At 54.8% G+C, this 23,827-nt stretch overlaps 3 protein-coding genes across 4 annotated transcripts; all 3 read right to left on the bottom strand.

Annotated features, from left to right (window-relative positions):
• Positions 1-441: 441 nt before the first annotated feature.
• Positions 442-6,427, bottom strand: LOC140002027 (uncharacterized). The gene is made up of 9 exons (XM_072035121.1): positions 4,794-6,427; positions 4,178-4,269; positions 4,042-4,086; positions 2,262-2,306; positions 1,901-1,951; positions 1,735-1,793; positions 1,213-1,285; positions 986-1,029; positions 442-735 (listed from the first exon to the last, which is right to left on the bottom strand). Exons 1-9 carry the CDS (start codon positions 4,807-4,809, stop codon positions 534-536), a joined length of 627 nt encoding a protein of 208 aa, XP_071891222.1. The 5' UTR covers positions 4,810-6,427; the 3' UTR covers positions 442-533.
• Positions 6,428-7,512: 1,085 nt separating this feature from the next.
• Positions 7,513-13,616, bottom strand: LOC113841852 (SUN domain-containing protein 2-like). The gene is made up of 10 exons (XM_027448555.3): positions 12,437-13,616; positions 12,006-12,076; positions 11,455-11,498; positions 10,939-10,979; positions 10,546-10,684; positions 9,840-9,924; positions 9,583-9,695; positions 8,829-8,996; positions 8,355-8,441; positions 7,513-7,772 (listed from the first exon to the last, which is right to left on the bottom strand). The coding sequence occupies exons 1-10, from the start codon at positions 12,454-12,456 to the stop codon at positions 7,635-7,637; spliced, it is 906 nt and encodes a 301-aa protein (XP_027304356.3). The 5' UTR covers positions 12,457-13,616; the 3' UTR covers positions 7,513-7,634.
• Positions 13,617-14,713: 1,097 nt separating this feature from the next.
• LOC140002026 (uncharacterized) lies at positions 14,714-19,425 on the bottom strand. 2 transcript variants are annotated; one of them, XM_072035119.1, is made up of 9 exons: positions 19,001-19,425; positions 18,385-18,476; positions 18,249-18,293; positions 16,468-16,512; positions 16,107-16,157; positions 15,941-15,999; positions 15,419-15,491; positions 15,192-15,235; positions 14,714-14,941 (listed from the first exon to the last, which is right to left on the bottom strand). In XM_072035119.1, the coding sequence occupies exons 1-9, from the start codon at positions 19,014-19,016 to the stop codon at positions 14,740-14,742; spliced, it is 627 nt and encodes a 208-aa protein (XP_071891220.1). In that variant the 5' UTR covers positions 19,017-19,425; the 3' UTR covers positions 14,714-14,739. The 2 variants fall into 2 exon arrangements, with proteins under 2 accessions (XP_071891220.1, XP_071891221.1); XM_072035120.1 differs by lacking the exon at positions 15,192-15,235 and having other exon boundaries at positions 14,723-14,941.
• Positions 19,426-23,827: the final 4,402 nt, after the last annotated feature.

Here is a 23,827-nt window from a genome sequence, read left to right as displayed (position 1 = left end):
GACCTTGAAAGATCATCGGGTCCATCCCCCCTGCCAAAGCAGGTTCCTTAGATGTTTGGCTAAAGCTTCTAACTCAAAGCTGGCTTAGCATCTTAGCTTAGCAAAAATCAGCAATTCTTATGAGGGCTAGGTGGTTTACAACTGTGTGAAAAAAAAAAAATATATGCTGAAAAATATGCCTTTATTCTTTACAAATACCGATCACAAAGACTGATAGAAAAGCAATCACAGTACCTGAAAAGAATGAAACTGTGATTAAAATTGTGATGCCATTTTAACTCATTTTCATGTACCTTTGTTCTATGGTTATAGTGCAATCAGCTGTTTGGGCAGGGCTGAAATAAAAGATTTGTATTCTCCTTTTTGTCTTGTACTGTATATAGAACAGCTACAGTGAAAAAAAAAAAAAAAAGAGAGAGGAGAGAAGGGGGGGAGGGGAGGGGAGGCTACTTGTTTTTTTCTGGTCAATTCCTTTTCTTGCACAGGTACAGGGCAACTGGGTAGAGAAGCCTTGGATTTATTTAGAAGAAATGTCAGTAGGGCAGCACGCCCTCACTGACTAGAGACAGGGTGTCTTCAAGGAAGTATGCCAGGTCAGTGTAGGTATCTTCTGGCAGCACATGAAGCAGCAGGTGGTAGAAGAACTCCTGGTCATTACAGGAGGCATAGAGCACCGCAACTCCCAGCATGAAAAGGACGGCCAGCTCCAAGCACACAAAGATAAGGCAAAATGTCCTGTGGGGCAGAAAAAGGGCTGGAAAAAGGGCAGGCTGGACGCATCCTGCACCCATGCCAGAGGGGACTGTTCTGGAAGCTCCACAAGCTGTCCCTCCAGGCATTTCTCATTGCTCACTGGGACAGGCTTGGACGTGAGACACCTTGGCATTGAGCAAACACGCCACAGCAGGCATCCCAGCCATCCCAGTTGCTGCAGGGGAACCTGGGTGCGGGCTCGTGGGCACAGGGCACCTGAGGGGACACTCACCACAGCCAGGAAATGGCACCTCTTCTCGCCAGCTCCTCCCTCTTCTGTAGGTCAACACAAGGTAGGGACACTTGTCAGGCCCCACTGCACGGTCTGGGCTGATGCCCAAGAGCAGGAGTTACCCGCAGGAGCGCAGCCCGGGCCTGGACCAAGCGCTCCATGGACCCCTGTCCCTAGGGAGCCCCATGCTGGCAGGGGCAGGGGTTGACATGGGCTCTCCCCCTTACCAGTTGTGCTTCCAGCACCTCCGGCATCACACCCGCTTGTGTCATCGCCTGCACTTCCATCTGATGCTGCTGCCTGCAGGTATCAGGGTTTTTGGTTGGGTGAGTGCAGAACTCTAGCACCATGGGGGCTCCCCAGCAGAACATGCACAGCCCTGGACCGGGATCAGGCTCCTCTGTCATGCCAGGTACTGATCAGAACTGGCTCCCACATTCCATCCCTCGTTGCCCGGCTCCAGCCCTGGTGGCCCCATTGCTCCACTGGGTGCTGCGGAGAGCCCCCTGGGTACAAGTGGCTTGGACTGGCGTACACTTCATTGGGTTAAAAACTGTCTGGGTAGCAGGGCCCAAAGAGTTGTGGTGAATGGAGTCAAATCCAGTTGGAGGCCAGTCACTAGTGGCGTTCCCCAGGGCTCGGTAGTGGGGCCAGTCCTCTTTAATATCTTTATCGATGATCTGGATGAGGGGATCGAGTGCATCCTCCTGCAAGGAGCGGCTGAGGGAGCTGGGGCAGTCCCCACTCACCAGGAATGTTCTTTCTCCTCTATATCCTCCTGTAGCCGTCTTAATTCCTGACACAGCACCTGGGAGACAGAACTGTTGACTCCCTGTGCCCACTCCAGCCCTCCTCCACATCACCCACCCTGTGCCAGCGGGCACCCCACGGTTCCCCTTGGCCCCTGCATACTACCTTTGTCTGCTCCTCCTCCTCCTGCAGCTGCTCTTCCAGCTTGGCAATGTGCTGCAAAACAACAGGCACAGCATTCTGGACAGCTGTGCTGGGTCCCAGGGACCCTCACTGCTCTCCAGCTCCTGGGCCGTGCTGTCTAGCTCCCCCACTGCCCCAAGGCACAGGGAGAGCTGTCCACTCACAGACAGGCACAGGGAAATTATGCCCCCCCCCCCTTCCCTCTCCACCTCATTCTGGCACAAATGTCTGGCCAAGCTACACCGTGGCCTGAGGCCGCTGGGCTGCACAGAAGCAGTGCTGGCACCCCCCTCTCTGACCCTTGGAGGAAGGGCCAACTTGTGCCCTCTGCCTTGCACCCCACCTTCAGTCCGTCAGATGTCTCTTCTTTCACTTTCAGCTCAAGTTCCTGTGGGAGAGGAAAGGAAGAGGAGCAGCCATCAGGGCACTGGGGCACTGCTGAGAGATCTCTGCCTGGCTGGAGATCTTTGCCAGTGTCCCCTCCTGGCGACCATCCCTCCAGCTGCTGGAGCTCCAAACCCACAGGAAGGGCACTCATAGGATCACAGATCCATAGAAGGCCTTGGGTTGGAAGGGCCCTTAAAGATCATCAAATTCCAGCTTCCCTGCCTTGGGTAGGAACACCTTCCACTAGACCAGGTTGCTCCAAGCCCCATCCAACGTGGCCTTAAACACTTCCAGGGATGGGGCATCTACAGCTTCTCTGAGCAGCCTGTTCCTGTGCCTCACCACCCTCTGAGTAAAGGATTTCTTCCTTGTATCTCATCTAAATCTACCCTCTTTTAGTTTAAAGCCATTACTCCTTGTCAAGTATCACCGTGCTCCCCAGCTTTCTCCTGCTTTAGGTATTGGAAGGTTATTAAAGGTCTCTGTGGAGCTTTCTCCTCTCCAGGCTGAACAGCCCCAATTCTCTCAGCCTGTCTTTGTAGCAGAAGTGCTCCAGCCCCTTGATCATCTTTGTGGTGCTCTGCCGGACTCGTTCTAATACTTCCATGTCCTTCTGCTTCTGGGGGCCCCAAAGCTGAACACAATGCTCCAGATGGGGTCTCAGGAGAGCAGAGTAGAGGGGGACAATTGCCTCTCTTGACCTGCTGGCCAGGCTTCTTTTGATACAGCCCAGGATACTGTTGGCTTTCTGGGTGGCAAGCACACAGTGCCAGCTCGTGTTGAGCTTCTCTTCTATCTAAAGGTCCATCTCCTCAGGGCTACTTTTGCTGCCCAGCCTGTATTTGTGTTTGGGATTGCTCTGGCCCAGGTGCAGGACACTGCGTTTTGGTCTTGTTGAACCTCGTGAGCCTGTCCAGGTCCCTCTGGATGGCACCCCTTCCCTCTAGCATGTCGACTGCACTACACAGCTTGGTGCCATTGGCAAACTTGCTGAGGATGCACTCAATCTCACTGTCCACGTCACTGACAAAGATGTTAAATAGTGCCGGTCTCAATACTGACCCTTGAGGAACACCACTCGTTACTGATCTCCACCTGGACATTGAGTGGTTGCCCACAACTCTCTGAGTGCAACCATCCCGCCAGTTCCTTATCCACCCAGTGCTCCATCCACCAAATCGGTGTCTCTCCAATTTAGAGACAAGGATGGCATGGGGAGCAGTGTCACATTTGTTGCTGTGGTCCAGGCAGATGATATCAGTCGCTCTTCCCCTGTCCACCAGTGTTGTAACCTCATCACAGAAGGCCACCAGATTTGTCAGGCGTGATCTGCCCTTAGTGAAGCCACGTTGGCTTTCACCAAGCACCTCCTTCTTGCCATGTCACTGTAGGAAACGTCCTGCCCAGTCACGCTGCTGCCATATGCCACTGGGGGTGCATGGACCCAGCACTGCCCCCCTTCCCTCTCCCCCAAATCTGTTAGGATGAGCCACACTCTCCCTTACATCTTGGTCTTTGCGACTGTTTTTTTCCCTGCTCCAGCATGTGCTTCTGTGAGAGAGAAGGGGAAGAGGAGTAGCCATCAGGGCACTGAGGCACTCCTGTGAGCTCTCCACCTGGCAAGATATCCTTGCCATTCTCCTTGAATCTGTGATTAATAAGATCATCGCCACCAGCCATCTCTTCCTACCTCGAGCCTTCTGTGATTCTGTGAGTCTGAGGGTCTGTGAACTCACCTTCACAGATGCCACCAACTCCTGCAGCTGGGCCACGCAACGTTTCTGCAAAGAGGAGCGGCAGAGAGGCACTTAGCCCCTGACATTGCCCTAGCTGTCACAGCTGAGGGACACGGAGAGAGGAGGGGACACCGACCTCTCTGCTTAGCTCCATCAGGTGTTCCTGGAGCTCGCAGGGCATGTCCAGCATTTCTTGCCTCCCTGGATTGCCATGGGAATCTCTGCCACCTGCAGGAATGAGGGTCTGTCAGATTCCCCGTGCACAGACAGACGCCTGCCTCCCACGGGACACCATGGCCCTCTGCCCCCTGCCAGCTCCTCTGCCAGCCAGGCGCTCTCAGCCTGCAGCGCCAGCAGCTCCCTATCCTTCGAGTCCTGCATCTCCGTCAGCTCTTAATTGCAGGCCTACCTGTGCTCCAAGACCCCTTCATGACCCCTCAGACCCTGCACCTGCACAGGGCTGCTCGACCCGTGGGCCACCCTGAGGCCACCTCCAGTGTCAGCATCCCACCCTGTGATGTTACCAGTGCCCACAGCCCCTGGGACCCCTTTCCTTTGCCCCCCTGCCAGCCCCAGCTGCCCCACACGGCCCTCCCTCGTGGCCCCAAGACAGCTGGGGGGGCTCCTGCCCACCCCTCACCGCTTGCAGCCTCACACACAGCCCTGTTCACCCCCTTGCCCGCCTGTGGGCTGTGCGGGCTCCGGGGAGGTCACTCTGCCCTCACCCTCTTCTCCCAGTTTGGCGGCCTCACCCTGCATGGCAGCCATGGCGTGGCTTGTCAGAAGCACTCCCACAACCCAGACGCAGCAGATAACCTCACCAAGACGCAGCAGATAACCTCACCAAGCAGCCCTCTACCCTTTGAGGCCTCTACCCTTTGAGCCCGCTACGTCTACCCTTTGAGGCCGCCGTGTCACAATGACACACCATGGTGACACCATGGTGACATGGCCACTGCTGCCCACTGGGACATGGCTGGCACTGAGACCATGGGGGACAATGGGACATGGCTGTCACAGAGATCATGGGGGACAGTGCAAGTGCTTTGCACAAGTCCATGAGGATGATGTCCGTTGCTCTTTCCCTACTCACCAAAGCTGTAACCCCATCGTAGAAGGCCACCAGATTTGTCAGGCATGATCTGCCCCGAGTGAAGCCATGTTGTCTGTCACCATCCACCTCCTGATTTCCTATGGCCCTTAGCAACAACTTCTCAGGTATGACGGCCAGCGGGTGGTGAAGGCTCTGCACCCCCACAGAGGGAGGAAGGCCATGGGGGGAGCTTTGTTCCCCTTTAACAGGGAGGAGGACAAGTCCTCCATTTTCACTTGTGTGTGCCCCTGTGATATATGTTCATCTGATTCGTGTCAGTATGGAACAGTGTTAGGGCCGCATGGTATGATGAATGTGACCTTCTGTCTTACATACCCTTGTATAACCACAAGTCTAAGAAAAACAGAATGGTTAATGTATATAGTTCTTGTACCTTGCAAAGGAATATTTTAACAAGTCGTGTCACTAGAGAGCAGTTCTGTCTGTCTCTGGGTCCTGCACTGGCAATTTAATTCTTCCACAGATGTAGTTTCTTCCCTTTCCTCCCAGTGTCCCAGTCTCCCCCTCATTATAGTCAAATTATCAAATCTTCAGAAATATTCCTCAAATCTATGAGCCTATTTGCTTTTGTTATTCCGAACTCTTATTTCTAACAGTTACAGACTTTTTTGTCTTCTTTGTGGTTGATTTAGCACTGCTATAGGTGTGACTGTCCCTGTGAATGGCCTGTGAGGAATGTTTTAACTACTCGTGGAGTGTCAATAAGAGAGCTATTTCTGTTTGTATGTTCTTTCTTTGAAGTCTCTGATGTCTGGGGTTTTCAGAACAACTGCTAACAACTAGTGACTGTTATGGCTTCTGAATGGGACACTATGCAAGCCCCTGATATCTGGCCAGGTGGCCAGGAGATTAAGGAGAAGAAAAAAGAAGCTGAAGGATGGCTAGGAGACAAAACTTGCAGGGCACGCTGTGTAAGCTTTTGACATGCTGCCAAGGAGTACAAAGGGGAAGGACAAGAAAAAAAAAAAAAAAAAAAAAAGAGGAAGACTATGAGCCTTCAGCACGAAAGACCCCCAGAGACCCCCAGGGGGACCACCAGAGACTGATACGCATGCTCCAGTAAGAGGGTTTGGATCCCAGAAGTTAATTATAATAACCCGTTTTTTTAGAAGTAGTAATGAATATGTATTAGCCTAGGAGCATAAAAATCAGCTACCGGATGTAACTGGTGTGCGTCCTGGTGGAGCGGAGACTCCCGGCGCACCCAGCACTATTTGCTTACCTCTATTCCTTTAATAACTTGTAAACTTTGATTACAATCCTATTTTGAAGACTGAGCCATTTATAACACCCCCACTCCTATATGACCCCCTTTCCCCTCACCAGTTCAACTCCTGTGTGCCCGCCAGACCCCCGTTGTCACTCACATGTGCCCCCCAACGTGCAGCCCCATGTCCCCCACCCCAAGCTGCTCCCCCCACATCTCCCCCACAGTTTGCAGAATCACAGAGTTGTAGGGGTTGGAAGGGACCTCGAGAGCTCATCGGGACCAACCCCCCTGCCAAAGCAGTTCCCTACAGCAGGCTGCCCAGGTAGGCCTCCAGACGGGCCTTGAATATCTCCAGAGAAGGAGACCCCACAGCCTCCCTGGGCAGCCTGTCCCAGCGCTCCGGCACCCCCTCTGTGAAGAATTTCTTTCGCCTGTTGGTGCGGAACTGCCTGGGCTCCATTTTGTGGCCGTTGCCTCTTGTCCTGTCCCCACAGACCTCTGAAAAGAGGTTGGCCAAATCCCTCTGTCCCCCACCCCTCAGGTATTTACACACATTGATGACATCCCCCCTCAGTCTTCTTTTCTCCAGGCCGAACAGACCCAGGTCTCTCAGCCTTTCCTCCCAGGGGAGATGCTCCAGGCCCCGTATCACCTTTGTGGCCTCCGCTGGACTCTTCCCAGATCCCGGTCTGTTTCGTACCGGGGAGCCCAGAGCTGGACCCAGGACTCTTGAACTGGATTCAGTCCTCAGGCTGTGCACCCCCACGAAGAGAGGAAGGCATGTGGCTCCCAGGCCTTCCTTTTTCCCTTTTTAAAAATGGGGGCTATATTTGCCCTCCCGCAGTCAGTGGGAACTCCTTAAACACACTTCCACAACTTCTCAGGTATGAGGGACAGTGGCTTAGCAAGTCCACCGGTTCCCTCAGGACCCGTGGATGTACGTTGATGCACGGGGTTGTTCCCCGTGCTCCTCCCAGTCCCACGCAAATTGCCTGTGCTAACTGCCAAGCCTATCCCATTTGGGCGTCCTGTTTGCAGCGTTCCTGGGTCATGGCCCTCCCTAGGGACTGCTTTTATACTGTCACGGTGTTGCTGCCTTGGCGAGTGGCTGCAAAATGGCAGCGACACTCAATTTAAAACTCAGAACACCCCTGCAGCCCCCTCCGGCTACCAACGCCTTGTCACGTAAACCCAGTGCACTGCTTCAGGGACCACCCTCAGGGTTGGCTGAAACACATGAAACTGAGCTGCCACATCTTTCTAACGCTATTATTCGTGTTTAATAAATTCCTGTGGCTTTTCTATCTGCCCATGAACCTGCACTCGATAGATGCAGGTGTATTCTGGGTTTCCCCAGTTGCTTCGCACCTCCAATCTGATATGGCGGAACGTTTTGGGAGGCTCCTTCTGTAAAGAAAACAAGGGGAAGCATCATTACTCATGTGGGAAGAGCCGCTGCACAATTATGAAGCTCTCTTTGCCAGCACTCCCCTTGCTGTAAACCAAATGGCAGCCCCGACAGAGGAGGAAGCAAGGGAAATGAGAAGGCCCTTTCTCACCAGGGCCATAGAGGCACCCTCTGTGCCTAGAAAGCAAAGCCCTGGCCTCAGAGGCTTGCTGAGGGGAGTTGTGGAAACCCAAGCTGCTCTGCTCCCTAGGCTGCTTTGGGACACTGCTGATGGTCTTGCTTTTGGTCTTGCTGATGGAGACACGTCTGCAATCTTCCCTCCCACCAGCAATTTTTCCTCCTCGCCCTAAAGGGGACTAATTCCCTGCCAGAGCCCCTGCCCACTGCTGCTTTTTCTGCTTTACCAGAAAGAAAGGGAAAGCACTTCCAAAGGTGGGCTAACCACCTCATCTTCCCAGCAGGAGCCAGCCACATGGGAGAGCAAAGAGTGGCTTGGGTGATCATCTGAACCCTCTCTTCCAGAGACTTGCAGACAACCCGTCCTTTCTCCCTGCCATCCTGCCCACATGTACTTGCCATACCTGCACATGGAAGGTCTGAGCAATCATTCCGTCCACGTCGTAGGTGAATAGCCCAAGGAGCGTTTCCGCTTTGTCCTCATCCACTCCCTCAAAGACAAGAGATGGTGGGGGCAGGTCAGTCTCAAGCAGGCCATCAGAAAAAGGAATATGCTGAGGCCAAAGCTGGGAATCCTTTCCCACCTTCCTTGGCTCTAGCAGTATTCTAGTGCAAGTGATAGTGAACCCAAGTCAGGGCACTTGGAGCAATTGCTCCCAGATCCTTGTCTGTGAACCACAGAAGAAGGTTCCAGACGTGTCTAACAATGCTCAAGTGTCTCCAGTGCCCCTCGATAGGATGCGGTGCTCTGCAGCAACCAATCCTCATATATCTGAGGGAACACACCACGCTTTCTGGCGCTGTGTTTTCTTGGGGCCAGGGCCTCCCAAAAAGAAGTGCCAGGGCCTCCCAAAAAGAAGTGCCAGGCAGAGACTTACAGAGACAGCAAACTCTTTGGGGGCGCTGCTGACTTCTCCGGAAGGAGAGACTGCCCTGGAGATATGCCAGATGGTAAAAGCTGCTGGCCAGATTTTCACCGGCAACCGAATGACGACGTGTCCCTGAGATCCTCGGAAGGCCCAGCAGTCGCCTGGGGAGATACTGGGCTGCAACGAGAAAGCCAGTGACTGTCAGTGGCAAGGCAGTCAGAGAGCGAACAGATCTGGCTGTTCAACAAGGAGCCACAGACCTTGCCTTCTCTATAGGTCGCAATTCAGCTCACAAGTAAACGCTAGGCTATGAACAGAAGGTGAAGATCATAGAATCATAGAATCATAGAATATCCTGAGTTGGAAGGGACCCGTAAGGATCATCAAGTCCAACTCTTGACACCGCACAGGTCTACCCAAAAGTTCAGACCATGATGCACAAGTTTGGAGAGTGTCTAGGCTCAACTGCCTTTTGCAATCCACTTCTGCTTTCTCAAAGGCTACAGAGGCAGGGTGGTGTTCCTAATGTACATGTATGTCACTCCATCACCCTTCAAAAACTGAGCTGGACCTGTGAGGACCATTTCAGGCATTCTTCAGGCTGATTTGGTTCACCAGATCAGTGCTGGGGGGCCCAGAGAACATCTCTTGCAGCTTCCATGGCTCAGCACACCCACAGAACTCCCACCCATGCCAGAAACGCATGGTCTCCCAACCAGAAAGCAAGAAAGGAAACCAGCTGTCACAATTTCTCTTGCAATACCTGCAGTATAGTCTCTGGATGTTTTGCAAAAGAGAAGAGTGGAAAAATCCACCACTTCTTTGCGTCTTTCCCACCATAACTCTTGGAAGTCCTCTGCACATCAATTGTAGCACCTGAAATGAACATGGAAAGAAGTTCACTAGGACATGCATTAGCAGAAGCAGTGAATTATGGTGTGTTTCTCAGGCTGAATGCAGAGCTTGTTGCTTTGGGGAGTGTCAGGCACGAGCTGAGTGCAGTGAACTCTGTCTGCATACCTAAGGATTTCAGGGCCCAGTCAGGCATCCAGGTGTAGATTTTAAGCACCTTTTCAAATGCGTCCCTTGTGAAGTGCAGAACGTTCTGGAAAAAAAAAAAAAAAAAAAAAAAAAAAAAAAAAAAAAAAAGAATGGAGATACAGCAGTGAGCACAAACACACAGCAGTTCTGCATGAGCAGACTTCTAGTAGAGAGCTAAGGAAGGGCTCCATGTCAGAAAACCCAAGGCAAGACCTGTCAGAAAAGGTGCCAGACTGTGAGCATTCCCAGATGAACCAAGTGAAGCCTGGAAAAGGCCACCAGTGTCCAGAGCCAAAGCACAGACCGCCTTCAGGTTCTGCCTGAGAGCCATGTTCTCCACCCTGTGTACTCTCCAGACCAGCCTGGAGATGGAGTCATGCCCTGAGCCAGCTGCTGCATGCAGAGGCCCCATTCCAGCTGGCCCGGAGGATGGGCCTGCCAGCTAAGAAGTCCGACCTGCAAGTTTCTAGCAAGGGCCTCCAAAGCCAAGCCAAGCCCAGCAGGTGCCTGCCTGGACACCCAGCCCAGGGAGAAGTTCACAGTGCTGCTCAGAGTGCAAGCAAAACTGAGCCCTGGCAGTCAGGTGTGGGGCAGGCAGCACAAGGACAGAGCTACCACCGAAAAGGGCCAAGGAGGAAGCCCTCAGAGGGCACTGAGCTCTCTGACTTGCCCCCAGCACCTTTACCTCTCTCTTCTCCCCTCGGATGTGATTATCTTCCAGAACCTTGCTCACTGCCTGCACAAACTGTTCCACTGCAGCAGACATATGGGCTTCCTTCTCCTGGAGCTCCTGCCTCTTAGGGTCATGCCAAACCAGCGAGGTCCTGGAGGCAAAGGGAAAGCAGATCTTGTCCAGCAGCAGCCCATCGGAGGAAAGGGTTCCCATGGGCCATCTACCTCCCCCCCACCCCAACCCCCTCAGCCCCTTTTCCCTTACTCTGGTTTACAAAAGGCTCCTTTCCACTACCACAGATAAAGGTCAGGAGCCCTGAAAACAAGGCAAGGGAGTGCAAAAATGGCACACAGCTGGCTGAGCCAAATCCCCAGGAAAACTTCCATGTCAAGAAAGCTCTCTTACCCGGTAGACTTGTGCTCTGCTTCGGGCACTTCTAACGTGGTCTGGAAGATAAAGACACTCCACTGGAGAAAGCATGAGGAGCACTGCCAGGGCTTCCCAAAGGAGAATGCCCCAGTAACAGGTGGCAAAATTTTCCCCTGCTTCGAGGCAGTTTGGAGAGATCCCAACCCCAGAAGTCGGGCTCTTTAACTAGCTATAGTCAGCAGAGCACCGTCTGCATTTCCATTTGCTTTCATATCCCACCCAACCTCTCCCAGCGGTACAGAGAGAGCAAACGCCTTTTCTGCCAAAGTGCTCCTCTCTTCATCCCGTCCCTGCACAGGTCACTTGGGAAGATCCGTCTGCACACTGAAGCCCATCCAGGTGCCAAGATGGACTGACCAACACAATTGCCCACCACCCACTCTCTGTCTCAGCAGTGATGAGCCTTTGACCAAACTCCTCATTTTCCACATGGACACAGCAGGGCAGAGCTGTGGCCTTTGCAGGCATTGGCTTTCCCACACCAAGACTTACTTGCAACGCTTCTTTTCCCCACAGTGTCCAGCAGTAGTCACCAGCTGTGGGTCACATCATCAAGAGAGAGTTATTTTCTTAGACTGCTAATGATCCCTGGAGCCCCATTTTCTTCTTTCACACCCACGGAGGGCTTTGGCTGGGACAGCTGCAAATGCTGTAGAGAGAGGCTTCCACCCCAGCCTCCTGGTGGTCATACTCCAGGCCCAGAAAATGGAGTTTAGAAGATTTAGAAAATGGAGGGGCCCGGCTCTGAGAGACCTGCTGACGAGACCAGTGGTGTGGTCTAGTGCCTGGAGAGCATGCACAGAGGCCATGGTTGATTCTACTCAGAGGGTCATAAAGCAAAGCTATAAAGCTATACAGAGGGAATTTTACTGGCTGCAAGCCTGTCCCTGCCAGCAGCCATACAAAGCCCCAGGCAGGCAGGAGCCTGCCTGTAAAGGACATCGGTGGCATTCACTGCATCACAGAAATGGGCTCGTCAATGGTGTACAAGGACAGTCTCTCCTCCTAGCTCTGCAAATCTGATTTTTGCAAGGAATACTCACCAAAAAGGACTGGAAGCAGAAGAAAAAGGAGCTTGAGAATCCTCCTGCCTTTCTGGTGAGTGACGCTTTTTCTAAAGGAGAGGGAAGACTGTGGTTATCACAGCCTACTTTTGGGACACACATTTTCCAGGGATCTGTTGAGGAGCTAGCCTGCCACCAGATTCCTCTGCTCAATACAGCTGAACCCCCGAGGGCCTGCGGGCCGTTGGGAAGATCTGGCTAGTGGCACACCACCCACGGTATGCAAAGGTGGCTTAAGAACTCTGGCATGACAGGGGGAAAGCAGCCTGGCCCCATTCATCTCTCCCCAGAGAAGGAGCAGGGCTGTGCCCACGAAAGAGGGTTGCTGGGTTTCCTGGCTGAAGGAATCCAGGCAGCATGCAGGGTTTCTCACCTTCCCCTCCCAGCTTTCTGGGCTCTCTTGCACCTACCTGCCCAGCCTGGCTGGCATCTCCGCAGCACCAGCACACTGGCTAAAAACGGAAAAAGGGAAATAGGGAAATAGGGAAAAGTCTGCTCCCCTCCCAAGACCCAAGAAGATCCTTCCTGGGCTCCAGCTGGCTCTGGAAGCCTCTCTGGTTGGCGCCGCTGCACACCTCGTCAGTGCAAGGTTTCATACAGCTGTGACATCACAAGAAGCAACAGCTGTAATTGTAAGGTGGCGTCCCTGATGACCTCAGAGGGGCTGCCCAGCAAGGAGAGATCCTGTGGGTTAGTCCCCAGCTCTGCCTTCTCAAAGCCTAGAATCAGGGCAGTCTCCCTAGTGTCTCTACTCCATCACCCTTCAAAACCTGAGCTGGAGCTGCGAGGACCAGTTCAGTCCTGACTCGTTCCTACCGTCTTCTTTAAACCCTTCCATAGACTCTATACCATGCTGGGAACAGCAGCCCCCGCTTCAGATTGGGGTGAGGGGCCTGAGCATCTCTCTTGTCTCTGTTGTGCCTCTCCACAGGTTCCCACAATCCGCACCCCATCTGCACCCCCAGCCCAGGAAACAAGGAAATAGCGAACCATTTCATGCCAGAGAAGTCAAAAGTTATTACTGCCCACTGCAGACCCTTCCCTCACAAGGGCCCACAGCAGGGGTGTCTCTCTGATCAGCTGCACAACCATGATCTCCTGCAGTGAAGACATGGACAACCCAGCTGTCTGCGCTTCTTCCCCCTGCTGCAGACTTCACGGGACTCAGGGTGCTGCCCAGATGGGCTTGGGGTCTCTGACAAGAGGCTGGGAGCTGCTCGCTGTCATGCAGCATTGCTTCAGGGAGTCGAGAGTTGCTCAGAGATGCTTTGAGCTGCTGAAGCAAAGGCAAAGGGCTCTCTGGAGCAGCTGTGAGGAGCAAAAAGGAGCCCCCAAACTGTCTCCCAGTGGCAGAGGGCTGCCTCTACTTTTCCAGGGTGCTGTTTGTTGTCACATTTTCTTGTTTAGTGCTTCTTGAGGGTACCTCAGGACATCTCAGGATCTCAGCTGTTCTTCTCAAAGATGCCCTTCAAGGATGCCCAGGGTTCCCAGGCTAGCAGCTCCCAAGATAGCAGACATCTTTGCTCTGTCAGTATTATTCCTTTAATAACTTGTAAACTTTGATTACAATCCTATTTTGAAGACTGAGCCATTTATAACACCCCCACTCCTATATGACCCCCTTTCCCCTCACCAGTTCAACTCCTGTGTGCCCGCCAGACCCCCGTTGTCACTCACATGTGCCCCCCAACGTGCAGCCCCATGTCCCCCACCCCAAGCTGCTCCCCCCACATCTCCCCCACAGTTTGCAGAATCACAGAGTTGTAGGGGTTGGAAGGGACCTCGAGAGCTCATCGGGACCAACCCCCCTGCCAAAGCAGTTCCCTACAGCAGGCTGCCCAGGTAGGCCTCCAGACGGGCCTTGAATATCTCCAGAGAAGGAGACCCCACAGCCTCCCTGGGCAGCCTGTCCCAGCGCTCCGGCACCCCCTCTGTGAAGAATTTCTTTCGCCTGTTGGTGCGGAACTGCCTGGGCTCCATTTTGTGGCCGTTGCCTCTTGTCCTGTCCCCACAGACCTCTGAAAAGAGGTTGGCCAAATCCCTCTGTCCCCCACCCCTCAGGTATTTACACACATTGATGACATCCCCCCTCAGTCTTCTTTTCTCCAGGCCGAACAGACCCAGGTCTCTCAGCCTTTCCTCCCAGGGGAGATGCTCCAGGCCCCGTATCACCTTTGTGGCCTCCGCTGGACTCTTCCCAGATCCCGGTCTGTTTCGTACCGGGGAGCTCAGAGCTGGACCCAGGACTCTTGAACTGGATTCAGTCCTCAGCACTGGATACAGTACAGTTCTCCCTGACTGTGTGCTCCGGGTGTCCCCAGCCCCATGTGTCCCCTTAGCTCTGTGTTGTTCCCCCCCCAGCACCCCCCCAGTCATGCCCCCAGTACAGAACTTTCTAGGGCGGCCCTGCTCACCCAGCCCGGCCCTGCCTCAGCTCTGCCTTGCGCCTGAGGGCGATGAAGGCTGTGCACCCCCACAAAGAGAGGAAGGCATGTGGCTCCCAGGCCTTCCTTTTTCCCTTTTTAAAAATGGGGGCTATATTTTCCCTCCCGCTGTCAGTGGGAACTCCTTGGGGAGGGGAGCGGAGGAGAGGGGAGGGGAGGGGAGGGGAGGGGAGGGGAGGGGAGAGGAGGGGAGGGGAGGGGAGGGGAGGGGAGGGGCACAGGCACAGGACAACTGGGTAGAGAAGCCTTGGATTTATTTAGAAGAAATGTCAGTAGGGCAGCACGCCCTCACTGACCAGAGACAGGGTGTCTTCAAGGAAGTATACAAGGTCAGTGTAGGTATCTTCTGGCAGCACATGAAGCAGCAGGTGGTAGAAGAACTCCTGGTCATAACAGGAGGCGTAGAGCACCGCAACTCCCAGCATGAAAAGGACGGCCAGCTCCAAGCACACAAAGATAAGGCAGAATGTCCTGTGGGGCAGAAAAAGGGCTGGAAAAAGGGCAGGCTGGACGCATCCTGCACCCATGCCAGAGGGGACTGTTCTGGAAGCTCCACAAGCTGTCCCTCCAGGCATTTCTCATTGCTCACTGGGACAGGCTTGGACGTGAGACACCTTGGCATTGAGCAAACACGCCACAGCAGGCATCCCAGCCATCCCAGTTGCTGCAGGGGAACCTGGGTGCGGGCTCGTGGGCACAGGGCACCTGAGGGGACACTCACCACAGCCAGGAAATGGCACCTCTTCTCGCCAGCTCCTCCCTCTTCTGTAGGTCAACACAAGGTAGGGACGCTTGTCAGGCCCCACTGCACGGTCTGGGCTGATGCCCAAGAGCAGGAGTTACCCGCAGGAGCGCAGCCCGGGCCTGGACCAAGCGCTCCATGGACCCCTGTCCCTAGGGAGCCCCATGCTGGCAGGGGCAGGGGTTGACATGGGCTCTCCCCCTTACCAGTTGTGCTTCCAGCACCTCCGGCATCACACCCGCTTGTGTCATCGCCTGCACTTCCATCTGATGCTGCTGCCTGCAGGTAACAGGGTTTTTGGTTGGGTGAGTGCAGAACTCTAGCACCATGGGGGCTCCCCAGCAGAACATGCACAGCCCTGGACCGGGATCAGGCTCCTCTGTCATGCCAGGTACTGATCAGAACTGGCTCCCACATTCCATCCCTCGTTGCCCGGCTCCAGCCCTGGTGGCCCCATTGCTCCACTGGGTGCTGCGGAGAGCCCCCTGGGTACAAGTGGCTTGGACTGGCGTACACTTCATTGGGTTAAAAACTGTCTGGGTAGCAGGGCCCAAAGAGTTGTGGTGAATGGAGTCAAATCCAGTTGGAGGCCAGTCACTAGTGGCGTTCCCCAGGGCTCGGTAGTGGGGCCAGTCCTCTTTAATATCTTTATCGATGATCTGGATGAGGGGATCGAGTGCATCCTCCTGCAAGGAGCGGCTGAGGGAGCTGGGGCAGTCCCCACTCACCAGGAATGTTCTTTCTCCTCTATATCCTCCTGTAGCCGTCTTAATTCCTGACACAGCACCTGGGAGACAGAACTGTTGACTCCCTGTGCCCACTCCAGCCCTCCTCCACATCACCCACCCTGTGCCAGCGGGCACCCCACGGTTCCCCTTGGCCCCTGCATACTACCTTTGTCTGCTCCTCCTCCTCCTGCAGCTGCTCTTCCAGCTTGGCAATGTGCTGCAAAACAACAGGCACAGCATTCTGGACAGCTGTGCTGGGTCCCAGGGACCCTCACTGCTCTCCAGCTCCTGGGCCGTGCTGTCTAGCTCCTCCACTGCCCCAAGGCACAGGGAGAGCTGTCCACTCACAGACAGGCACAGGGAAATTATGCCCCCCCCCCCTTCCCTCTCCACCTCATTCTGGCACAAATGTCTGGCCAAGCTACACCGTGGCCTGAGGCCGCTGAGCTGCACAGAAGCAGTGCTGGCACCCCCCTCTCTGACCCTTGGAGGAAGGGCCAACTTGTGCCCTCTGCCTTGCACCCCACCTTCAGTCCGTCAGATGTCTCTTCTTTCACTTTCAGCTCAAGTTCCTGTGGGAGAGGAAAGGAAGAGGAGCAGCCATCAGGGCACTGGGGCACTGCTGAGAGATCTCTGCCTGGCTGGAGATCTTTGCCAGTGTCCCCTCCTGGCGACCATCCCTCCAGCTGCTGGAGCTCCAAACCCACAGGAAGGGCACTCATAGGATCACAGATCCATAGAAGGCCTTGGGTTGGAAGGGCCCTTAAAGATCATCAAATTCCAGCTTCCCTGCCTTGGGTAGGAACACCTTCCACTAGACCAGGTTGCTCCAAGCCCCATCCAACGTGGCCTTAAACACTTCCAGGGATGGGGCATCCACAGCTTCTCTGAGCAGCCTGTTCCTGTGCCTCACCACCCTCTGAGTAAAGGATTTCTTCTTTGTATCTCATCTAAATCTACCCTCTTTTAGTTTAAAGCCATTACTCCTTGTCAAGTATCACCGTGCTCCCCAGCTTTCTCCAGCTTTAGGTATTGGAAGGTTATTAAAGGTCTCTGTGGAGCTTTCTCCTCTCCAGGCTGAACAGCCCCAATTCCCTCAGCCTGTCTTTGTAGCAGAGGTGCTCCAGCCCCTTGATCATCTTTGTGGTGCTCTGCCGGACTCATTCTAATACTTCCATGTCCTTCTGCTTCTGGGGGCCCCAAAGCTGAATACAATGCTCCAGATGGGGTCTCAGGAGAGCAGAGTAGAGGGGGACAATTGCCTCTCTTGACCTGCTGGCCAGGCTTCTTTTGATACAGCCCAGGATACTGTTGGCTTTCTGGGTGGCAAGCACACAGTGCCAGCTCGTGTTGAGCTATCTAAAGGTCCATCTCCTCAGGGCTACTTTCAATCCTTTTGCTGCCCAGCCTGTATTTGTGTTTGGGATTGCTCTGGCCCAGGTGCAGGACACTGCGTTTTGGTCTTGTTGAACCTCGTGAGCCTGTCCAGGTCCCTCTGGATGGCACCCCTTCCCTCTAGCATGTCGACTGCACTACACAGCTTGGTGCCATTGGCAAACTTGCTGAGGATGCACTCAATCTCACTGTCCACGTCACTGACAAAGATGTTAAATAGTGCCGGTCTCAATACTGACCCTTGAGGAACACCACTCGTTACTGATCTCCACCTGGACATTGAGTGGTTGCCCACAACTCTCTGAGTGCAACCATCCCGCCAGTTCCTTATCCACCCAGTGCTCCATCCACCAAATCGGTGTCTCTCCAATTTAGAGACAAGGATGGCATGGGGAGCAGTGTCACATTTGTTGCTGTGGTCCAGGCAGATGATATCAGTCGCTCTTCCCCTGTCCACCAGTGTTGTAACCTCATCACAGAAGGCCACCAGATTTGTCAGGCGTGATCTGCCCTTAGTGAAGCCACGTTGGCTTTCACCAAGCACCTCCTTCTTGCCATGTCACTGTAGGAAACGTCCTGCCCAGTCACGCTGCTGCCATATGCCACTGGGGGTGCATGGACCCAGCACTGCCCCCCTTCCCTCTCCCCCAAATCTGTTAGGATGAGCCACACTCTCCCTTACATCTTGGTCTTTGCGACTGTTTTTTTCCCTGCTCCAGCATGTGCTTCTGTGAGAGAGAAGGGGAAGAGGAGTAGCCATCAGGGCACTGAGGCACTCCTGTGAGCTCTCCACCTGGCAAGATATCCTTGCCATTCTCCTTGAATCTGTGATTAATAAGATCATCGCCACCAGCCATCTCTTCCTACCTCGAGCCTTCTGTGATTCTGTGAGTCTGAGGGTCTGTGAACTCACCTTCACAGATGCCACCAACTCCTGCAGCTGGGCCACGCAACGTTTCTGCAAAGAGGAGCGGCAGAGAGGCACTTAGCCCCTGACATTGCCCTAGCTGTCACAGCTGAGGGACACGGAGAGAGGAGGGGACACCGACCTCTCTGCTTAGCTCCATCAGGTGTTCCTGGAGCTCGCAGGGCATGTCCAGCATTTCTTGCCTCCCTGGATTGCCATGAGGATCTCTGCCACCTGCAGGAATGAGGGTCTGTCAGATTCCCCGTGCACAGACAGACGCCTGCCTCCCACGGGACACCATGGCCCTCTGCCCCCTGCCAGCTCCTCTGCCAGCCGGGCGCTCTCAGCCTGCAGCGCCAGCAGCTCCCTATCCTTCGAGTCCTGCATCTCCGTCAGCTCTTAATTGCGGGCCTATATGTGCTCCAAGACCCCTTCATGACCCCCCAGACCCTGCACCTGCACAGGGCTGCTCGACCCGTGGGCCACCCTGAGGCCACCTCCAGTGTCAGCATCCCACCCTGTGATGTTACCAGTGCCCACAGCCCCTGGGACCCCTTTCCTTTGCCCCCCTGCCAGCCCCAGCTGCCCCACACGGCCCTCCCTCGTGGCCCCAAGACAGCTGGGGGGGCTCCTGCCCACCCCTCACCGCTTGCAGCCTCACACACAGCCCTGTTCACCCCCTTGCCCGCCTGTGGGCTGTGCGGGCTCCGGGGAGGTCACTCTGCCCTCACCCTCTTCTCCCAGTTTGGCGGCCTCACCCTGCATGGCAGCCATGGCGTGGCTTGTCAGAAGCACTCCCACAACCCAGACGCAGCAGATAACCTCACCAAGACGCAGCAGATAACCTCACCAAGCAGCCCTCTACCCTTTGAGGCCTCTACCCTTTGAGCCCGCTACGTCTACCCTTTGAGGCCGCCGTGTCACAATGACACACCATGGTGACACCATGGTGACATGGCCACTGCTGCCCACTGGGACATGGCTGGCACTGAGACCATGGGGGACAATGGGACATGGCTGTCACAGAGATCATGGGGGACAGTGCAAGTGCTTTGCACAAGTCCATGAGGATGATGTCCGTTGCTCCTTCCCTACTCACCAAAGCTGTAACCCCATCATAGAAGGCCACCAGATTTGTCAGGCACGATCTGCCCCGAGTGAAGCCATGTTGTCTGTCACCATCCACCTCCTGATTTCCTATGGCCCTTAGCAACAACTTCTCAGGTATGACGGCCAGCAGGTGGTGAAGGCTCTGCACCGCCAAAGAGGGAGGAAGGCCATGGGGGGAGCTTTGTTCCCCTTTAACAGGGAGGAGGACAAGTCCTCCATTTTCACTCGTGTGTGCCCCTGTGATATATGTTCATCTGATTCGTGTCAGTATGGAACAGTGTTAGGGCCGCATGGTATGATGAATGTGACCTTCTGTCTTACATACCCTTGTATAACCGCAAGTCTAAGAAAATTTCTAAGAATTTCTTTCACCTGTTGGTGCGGAACTGCCTGGGCTCCATTTTGTGGCCGTTGCCTCTTGTCCTGTCCCCACAGACCTCTGAAAAGAGGTTGGCCAAATCCCTCTGTCCCCCACCCCTCAGGTATTTACACACATTGATGACATCCCCCCTCAGTCTTCTTTTCTCCAGGCCGAACAGACCCAGGTCTCTCAGCCTTTCCTCCCAGGGGAGATGCTCCAGGCCCCGTATCACCTTTGTGGCCTCCGCTGGACTCTTCCCAGATCCCGGTCTGTTTCGTACCGGGGAGCCCAGAGCTGGACTCAGGACTCTTGAACTGGATTCAGTCCTCAGCACTGGATACAGTACAGTTCTCCCTGACTGTGTGCTCCGGGTGTCCCCAGCCCCATGTGTCCCCTTAGCTCTGTGTTGTTCCCCCCCCAGCACCCCCCCAGTCATGCCCCCAGTACAGAACCTTCCAGGGCGGCCCTGCTCACCCAGCCTGGCCCTGCCTCAGCTCTGCCTCGCGCCTGAGGGCGATGAAGGCTGTGCACCCCCACGAAGGGAGGAAGGCATGTGGCTCCCAGGCCTTCCTTTTTCCCTTTTTAAAAATGGGGGCTATATTTTCCCTCCCGCAGTCAGTGGGAACTCCTTGGGGAGGGGAGGGGAGGGGAGGGGAGGGGAGGGGAGGGGAGGGGAGGGGAGGGGAGGGGAGGGGAGGGGAGGGGAGGGGAGGGGAGGGGAGGGGAGGGGAGGGGAGGCTACTTGTTTTTTTCTGGTCAATTCCTTTTCTTGCACAGGTACAGGGCAACTGGGTAGAGAAGCCTTGGATTTATTTAGAAGAAATGTCAGTAGGGCAGCACGCCCTCACTGACCAGAGACAGGGTGTCTTCAAGGAAGTATGCCAGGTCAGTGTAGGTATCTTCTGGCAGCACATGAAGCAGCAGGTGGTAGAAGAACTCCTGGTCATTACAGGAGGCATAGAGCACCGCAACTCCCAGCATGAAAAGGACGGCCAGCTCCAAGCACACAAAGATAAGGCAGAATGTCCTGTGGGGCAGAAAAAGGGCTGGAAAAAGGGCAGGCTGGACGCATCCTGCACCCATGCCAGAGGGGACTGTTCTGGAAGCTCCACAGGCTGCCCCTCCAGGCATTTCTCATTGCTCACTGGGACAGGCTTGGACGTGAGACACCTTGGCATTGAGCAAACACGCCACAGCAGGCATCCCAGCCATCCCAGTTGCTGCAGGGGAACCTGGGTGCGGGCTCGTGGGCACAGGGCACCTGAGGGGACACTCACCACAGCCAGGAAATGGCACCTCTTCTCGCCAGCTCCTCCCTCTTCTGTAGGTCAACACAAGGTAGGGACGCTTGTCAGGCCCCACTGCACGGTCTGGGCTGATGCCCAAGAGCAGGAGTTACCCGCAGGAGCGCAGCCCGGGCCTGGACCAAGCGCTCCATGGACCCCTGTCCCTAGGGAGCCCCATGCTGGCAGGGGCAGGGGTTGACATGGGCTCTCCCCCTTACCAGTTGTGCTTCCAGCACCTCCGGCATCACACCCGCTTGTGTCATCGCCTGCACTTCCATCTGATGCTGCTGCCTGCAGGTAACAGGGCTTTTGGTTGGGTGAGTGCAGAACTCCAGTACCATGGGGGCTCCCCAGCAGAACATGCACAGCCCTGGACCGGGATCAGGCTCCTCTGTCATGCCAGGTACTGATCAGAACTGGCTCCCACATTCCATCCCTCGTTGCCCGGCTCCAGCCCTGGTGGCCCCATTGCTCCACTGGGTGCTGCGGAGAGCCCCCTGGGTACAAGTGGCTTGGACTGGCGTACACTTCATTGGGTTAAAAACTGTCTGGGTAGCAGGGCCCAAAGAGTTGTGGTGAATGGAGTCAAATCCAGTTGGAGGCCAGTCACTAGTGGCGTTCCCCAGGGCTCGGTAGTGGGGCCAGTCCTCTTTAATATCTTTATCGATGATCTGGATGAGGGGATTGAGTGCATCCTCCTGCAAGGAGCGGCTGAGGGAGCTGGGTTAGTTAAACCTGGAGAAGAGGAGGCTCAGGAGCGATCTTATCGCTCTCTACAGGTACCTTAAAGGAGGCTGTAGTGAGGTGGGGGTTGGTCTGTTCTCCCACGTGCCTGGTGACAGGACGAGGGGGAATGGGCTAAAGTTGCACCAGGGGAGTTTTAGGTCGGATATCACGAAGAACTTCTTTACCAAAAGGGTTGAGAGGCATTGGAATGGGCTGCCCAGGGCAGTGGTGGAGTCACCTTGGAAATCTTTAAAAGACGCTTAGATGGAGAGCTCAGTGATATGGTTTAGTGGAGGACTGGTTAGTGTTAGGTCAGAGGTTGGACTGGGTGATCTTGGAGGTCTCTTCCAACATAGATGATTCTGTGATTCTCTGATTTTGTGAATTGTGGGGCAAGGGAGGGGAGGGGGCAGTCCCCACTCACCAGGAATGTTCTTTCTCCTCTATATCCTCCTGTAGCCGTCTTAATTCCTGACACAGCACCTGGGAGACAGAACTGTTGACTCCCTGTGCCCACTCCAGCCCTCCTCCACATCACCCACCCTGTGCCAGCGGGCACCCCACGGTTCCCCTTGGCCCCTGCATACTACCTTTGTCTGCTCCTCCTCCTCCTGCAGCTGCTCTTCCAGCTTGGCAATGTGCTGCAAAACGACAGGCACAGCATTCTGGACAGCTGTGCTGGGTCCCAGGGACCCTCACTGCTCTCCAGCTCCTGGGCCGTGCTGTCTAGCTCCCCCACTGCCCCAAGGCACAGGGAGAGCTGTCCACTCACAGACAGGCACAGGGAAATTATGCCCCCCCCCCCTTCCCTCTCCACCTCATTCTGGCACAAATGTCTGGCCAAGCTACACCGTGGCCTGAGGCCGCTGAGCTGCACAGAAGCAGTGCTGGCACCCCCCTCTCTGACCCTTGGAGGAAGGGCCAACTTGTGCCCTCTGCCTTGCACCCCACCTTCAGTCCGTCAGATGTCTCTTCTTTCACTTTCAGCTCAAGTTCCTGTGGGAGAGGAAAGGAAGAGGAGCAGCCATCAGGGCACTGGGGCACTGCTGAGAGATCTCTGCCTGGCTGGAGATCTTTGCCAGTGTCCCCTCCTGGCGACCATCCCTCCAGCTGCTGGAGCTCCAAACCCACAGGAAGGGCACTCATAGGATCACAGATCCATAGAAGGCCTTGGGTTGGAAGGGCCCTTAAAGATCATCAAATTCCAGCTTCCCTGCCTTGGGTAGGAACACCTTCCACTAGACCAGGTTGCTCCAAGCCCCATCCAACGTGGCCTTAAACACTTCCAGGGATGGGGCATCCACAGCTTCTCTGAGCAGCCTGTTCCTGTGCCTCACCACCCTCTGAGTAAAGGATTTCTTCTTTGTATCTCATCTAAATCTACCCTCTTTTAGTTTAAAGCCATTACTCCTTGTCAAGTATCACCGTGCTCCCCAGCTTTCTCCAGCTTTAGGTATTGGAAGGTTATTAAAGGTCTCTGTGGAGCTTTCTCCTCTCCAGGCTGAACAGCCCCAATTCCCTCAGCCTGTCTTTGTAGCAGAGGTGCTCCAGCCCCTTGATCATCTTTGTGGTGCTCTGCCGGACTCATTCTAATACTTCCATGTCCTTCTGCTTCTGGGGGCCCCAAAGCTGAATACAATGCTCCAGATGGGGTCTCAGGAGAGCAGAGTAGAGGGGGACAATTGCCTCTCTTGACCTGCTGGCCAGGCTTCTTTTGATACAGCCCAGGATACTGTTGGCTTTCTGGGTGGCAAGCACACAGTGCCAGCTCGTGTTGAGCTATCTAAAGGACCATCTCCTCAGGGCTACTTTCAATCCTTTTGCTGCCCAGCCTGTATTTGTGTTTGGGATTGCTCTGGCCCAGGTGCAGGACACTGCGTTTTGGTCTTGTTGAACCTCGTGAGCCTGTCCAGGTCCCTCTGGATGGCACCCCTTCCCTCTAGCATGTCGACTGCACTACACAGCTTGGTGCCATTGGCAAACTTGCTGAGGATGCACTCAATCTCACTGTCCACGTCACTGACAAAGATGTTAAATAGTGCCGGTCTCAATACTGACCCTTGAGGAACACCACTCGTTACTGATCTCCACCTGGACATTGA

Source organism: Anas platyrhynchos, chromosome 3 (genome assembly GCF_047663525.1).
Source record: "Anas platyrhynchos isolate ZD024472 breed Pekin duck chromosome 3, IASCAAS_PekinDuck_T2T, whole genome shotgun sequence".
NCBI classification, from domain to species: Eukaryota; Metazoa; Chordata; class Aves; order Anseriformes; family Anatidae; genus Anas; species Anas platyrhynchos.
This window is presented reverse-complemented; position numbering and strand designations above follow the sequence as displayed.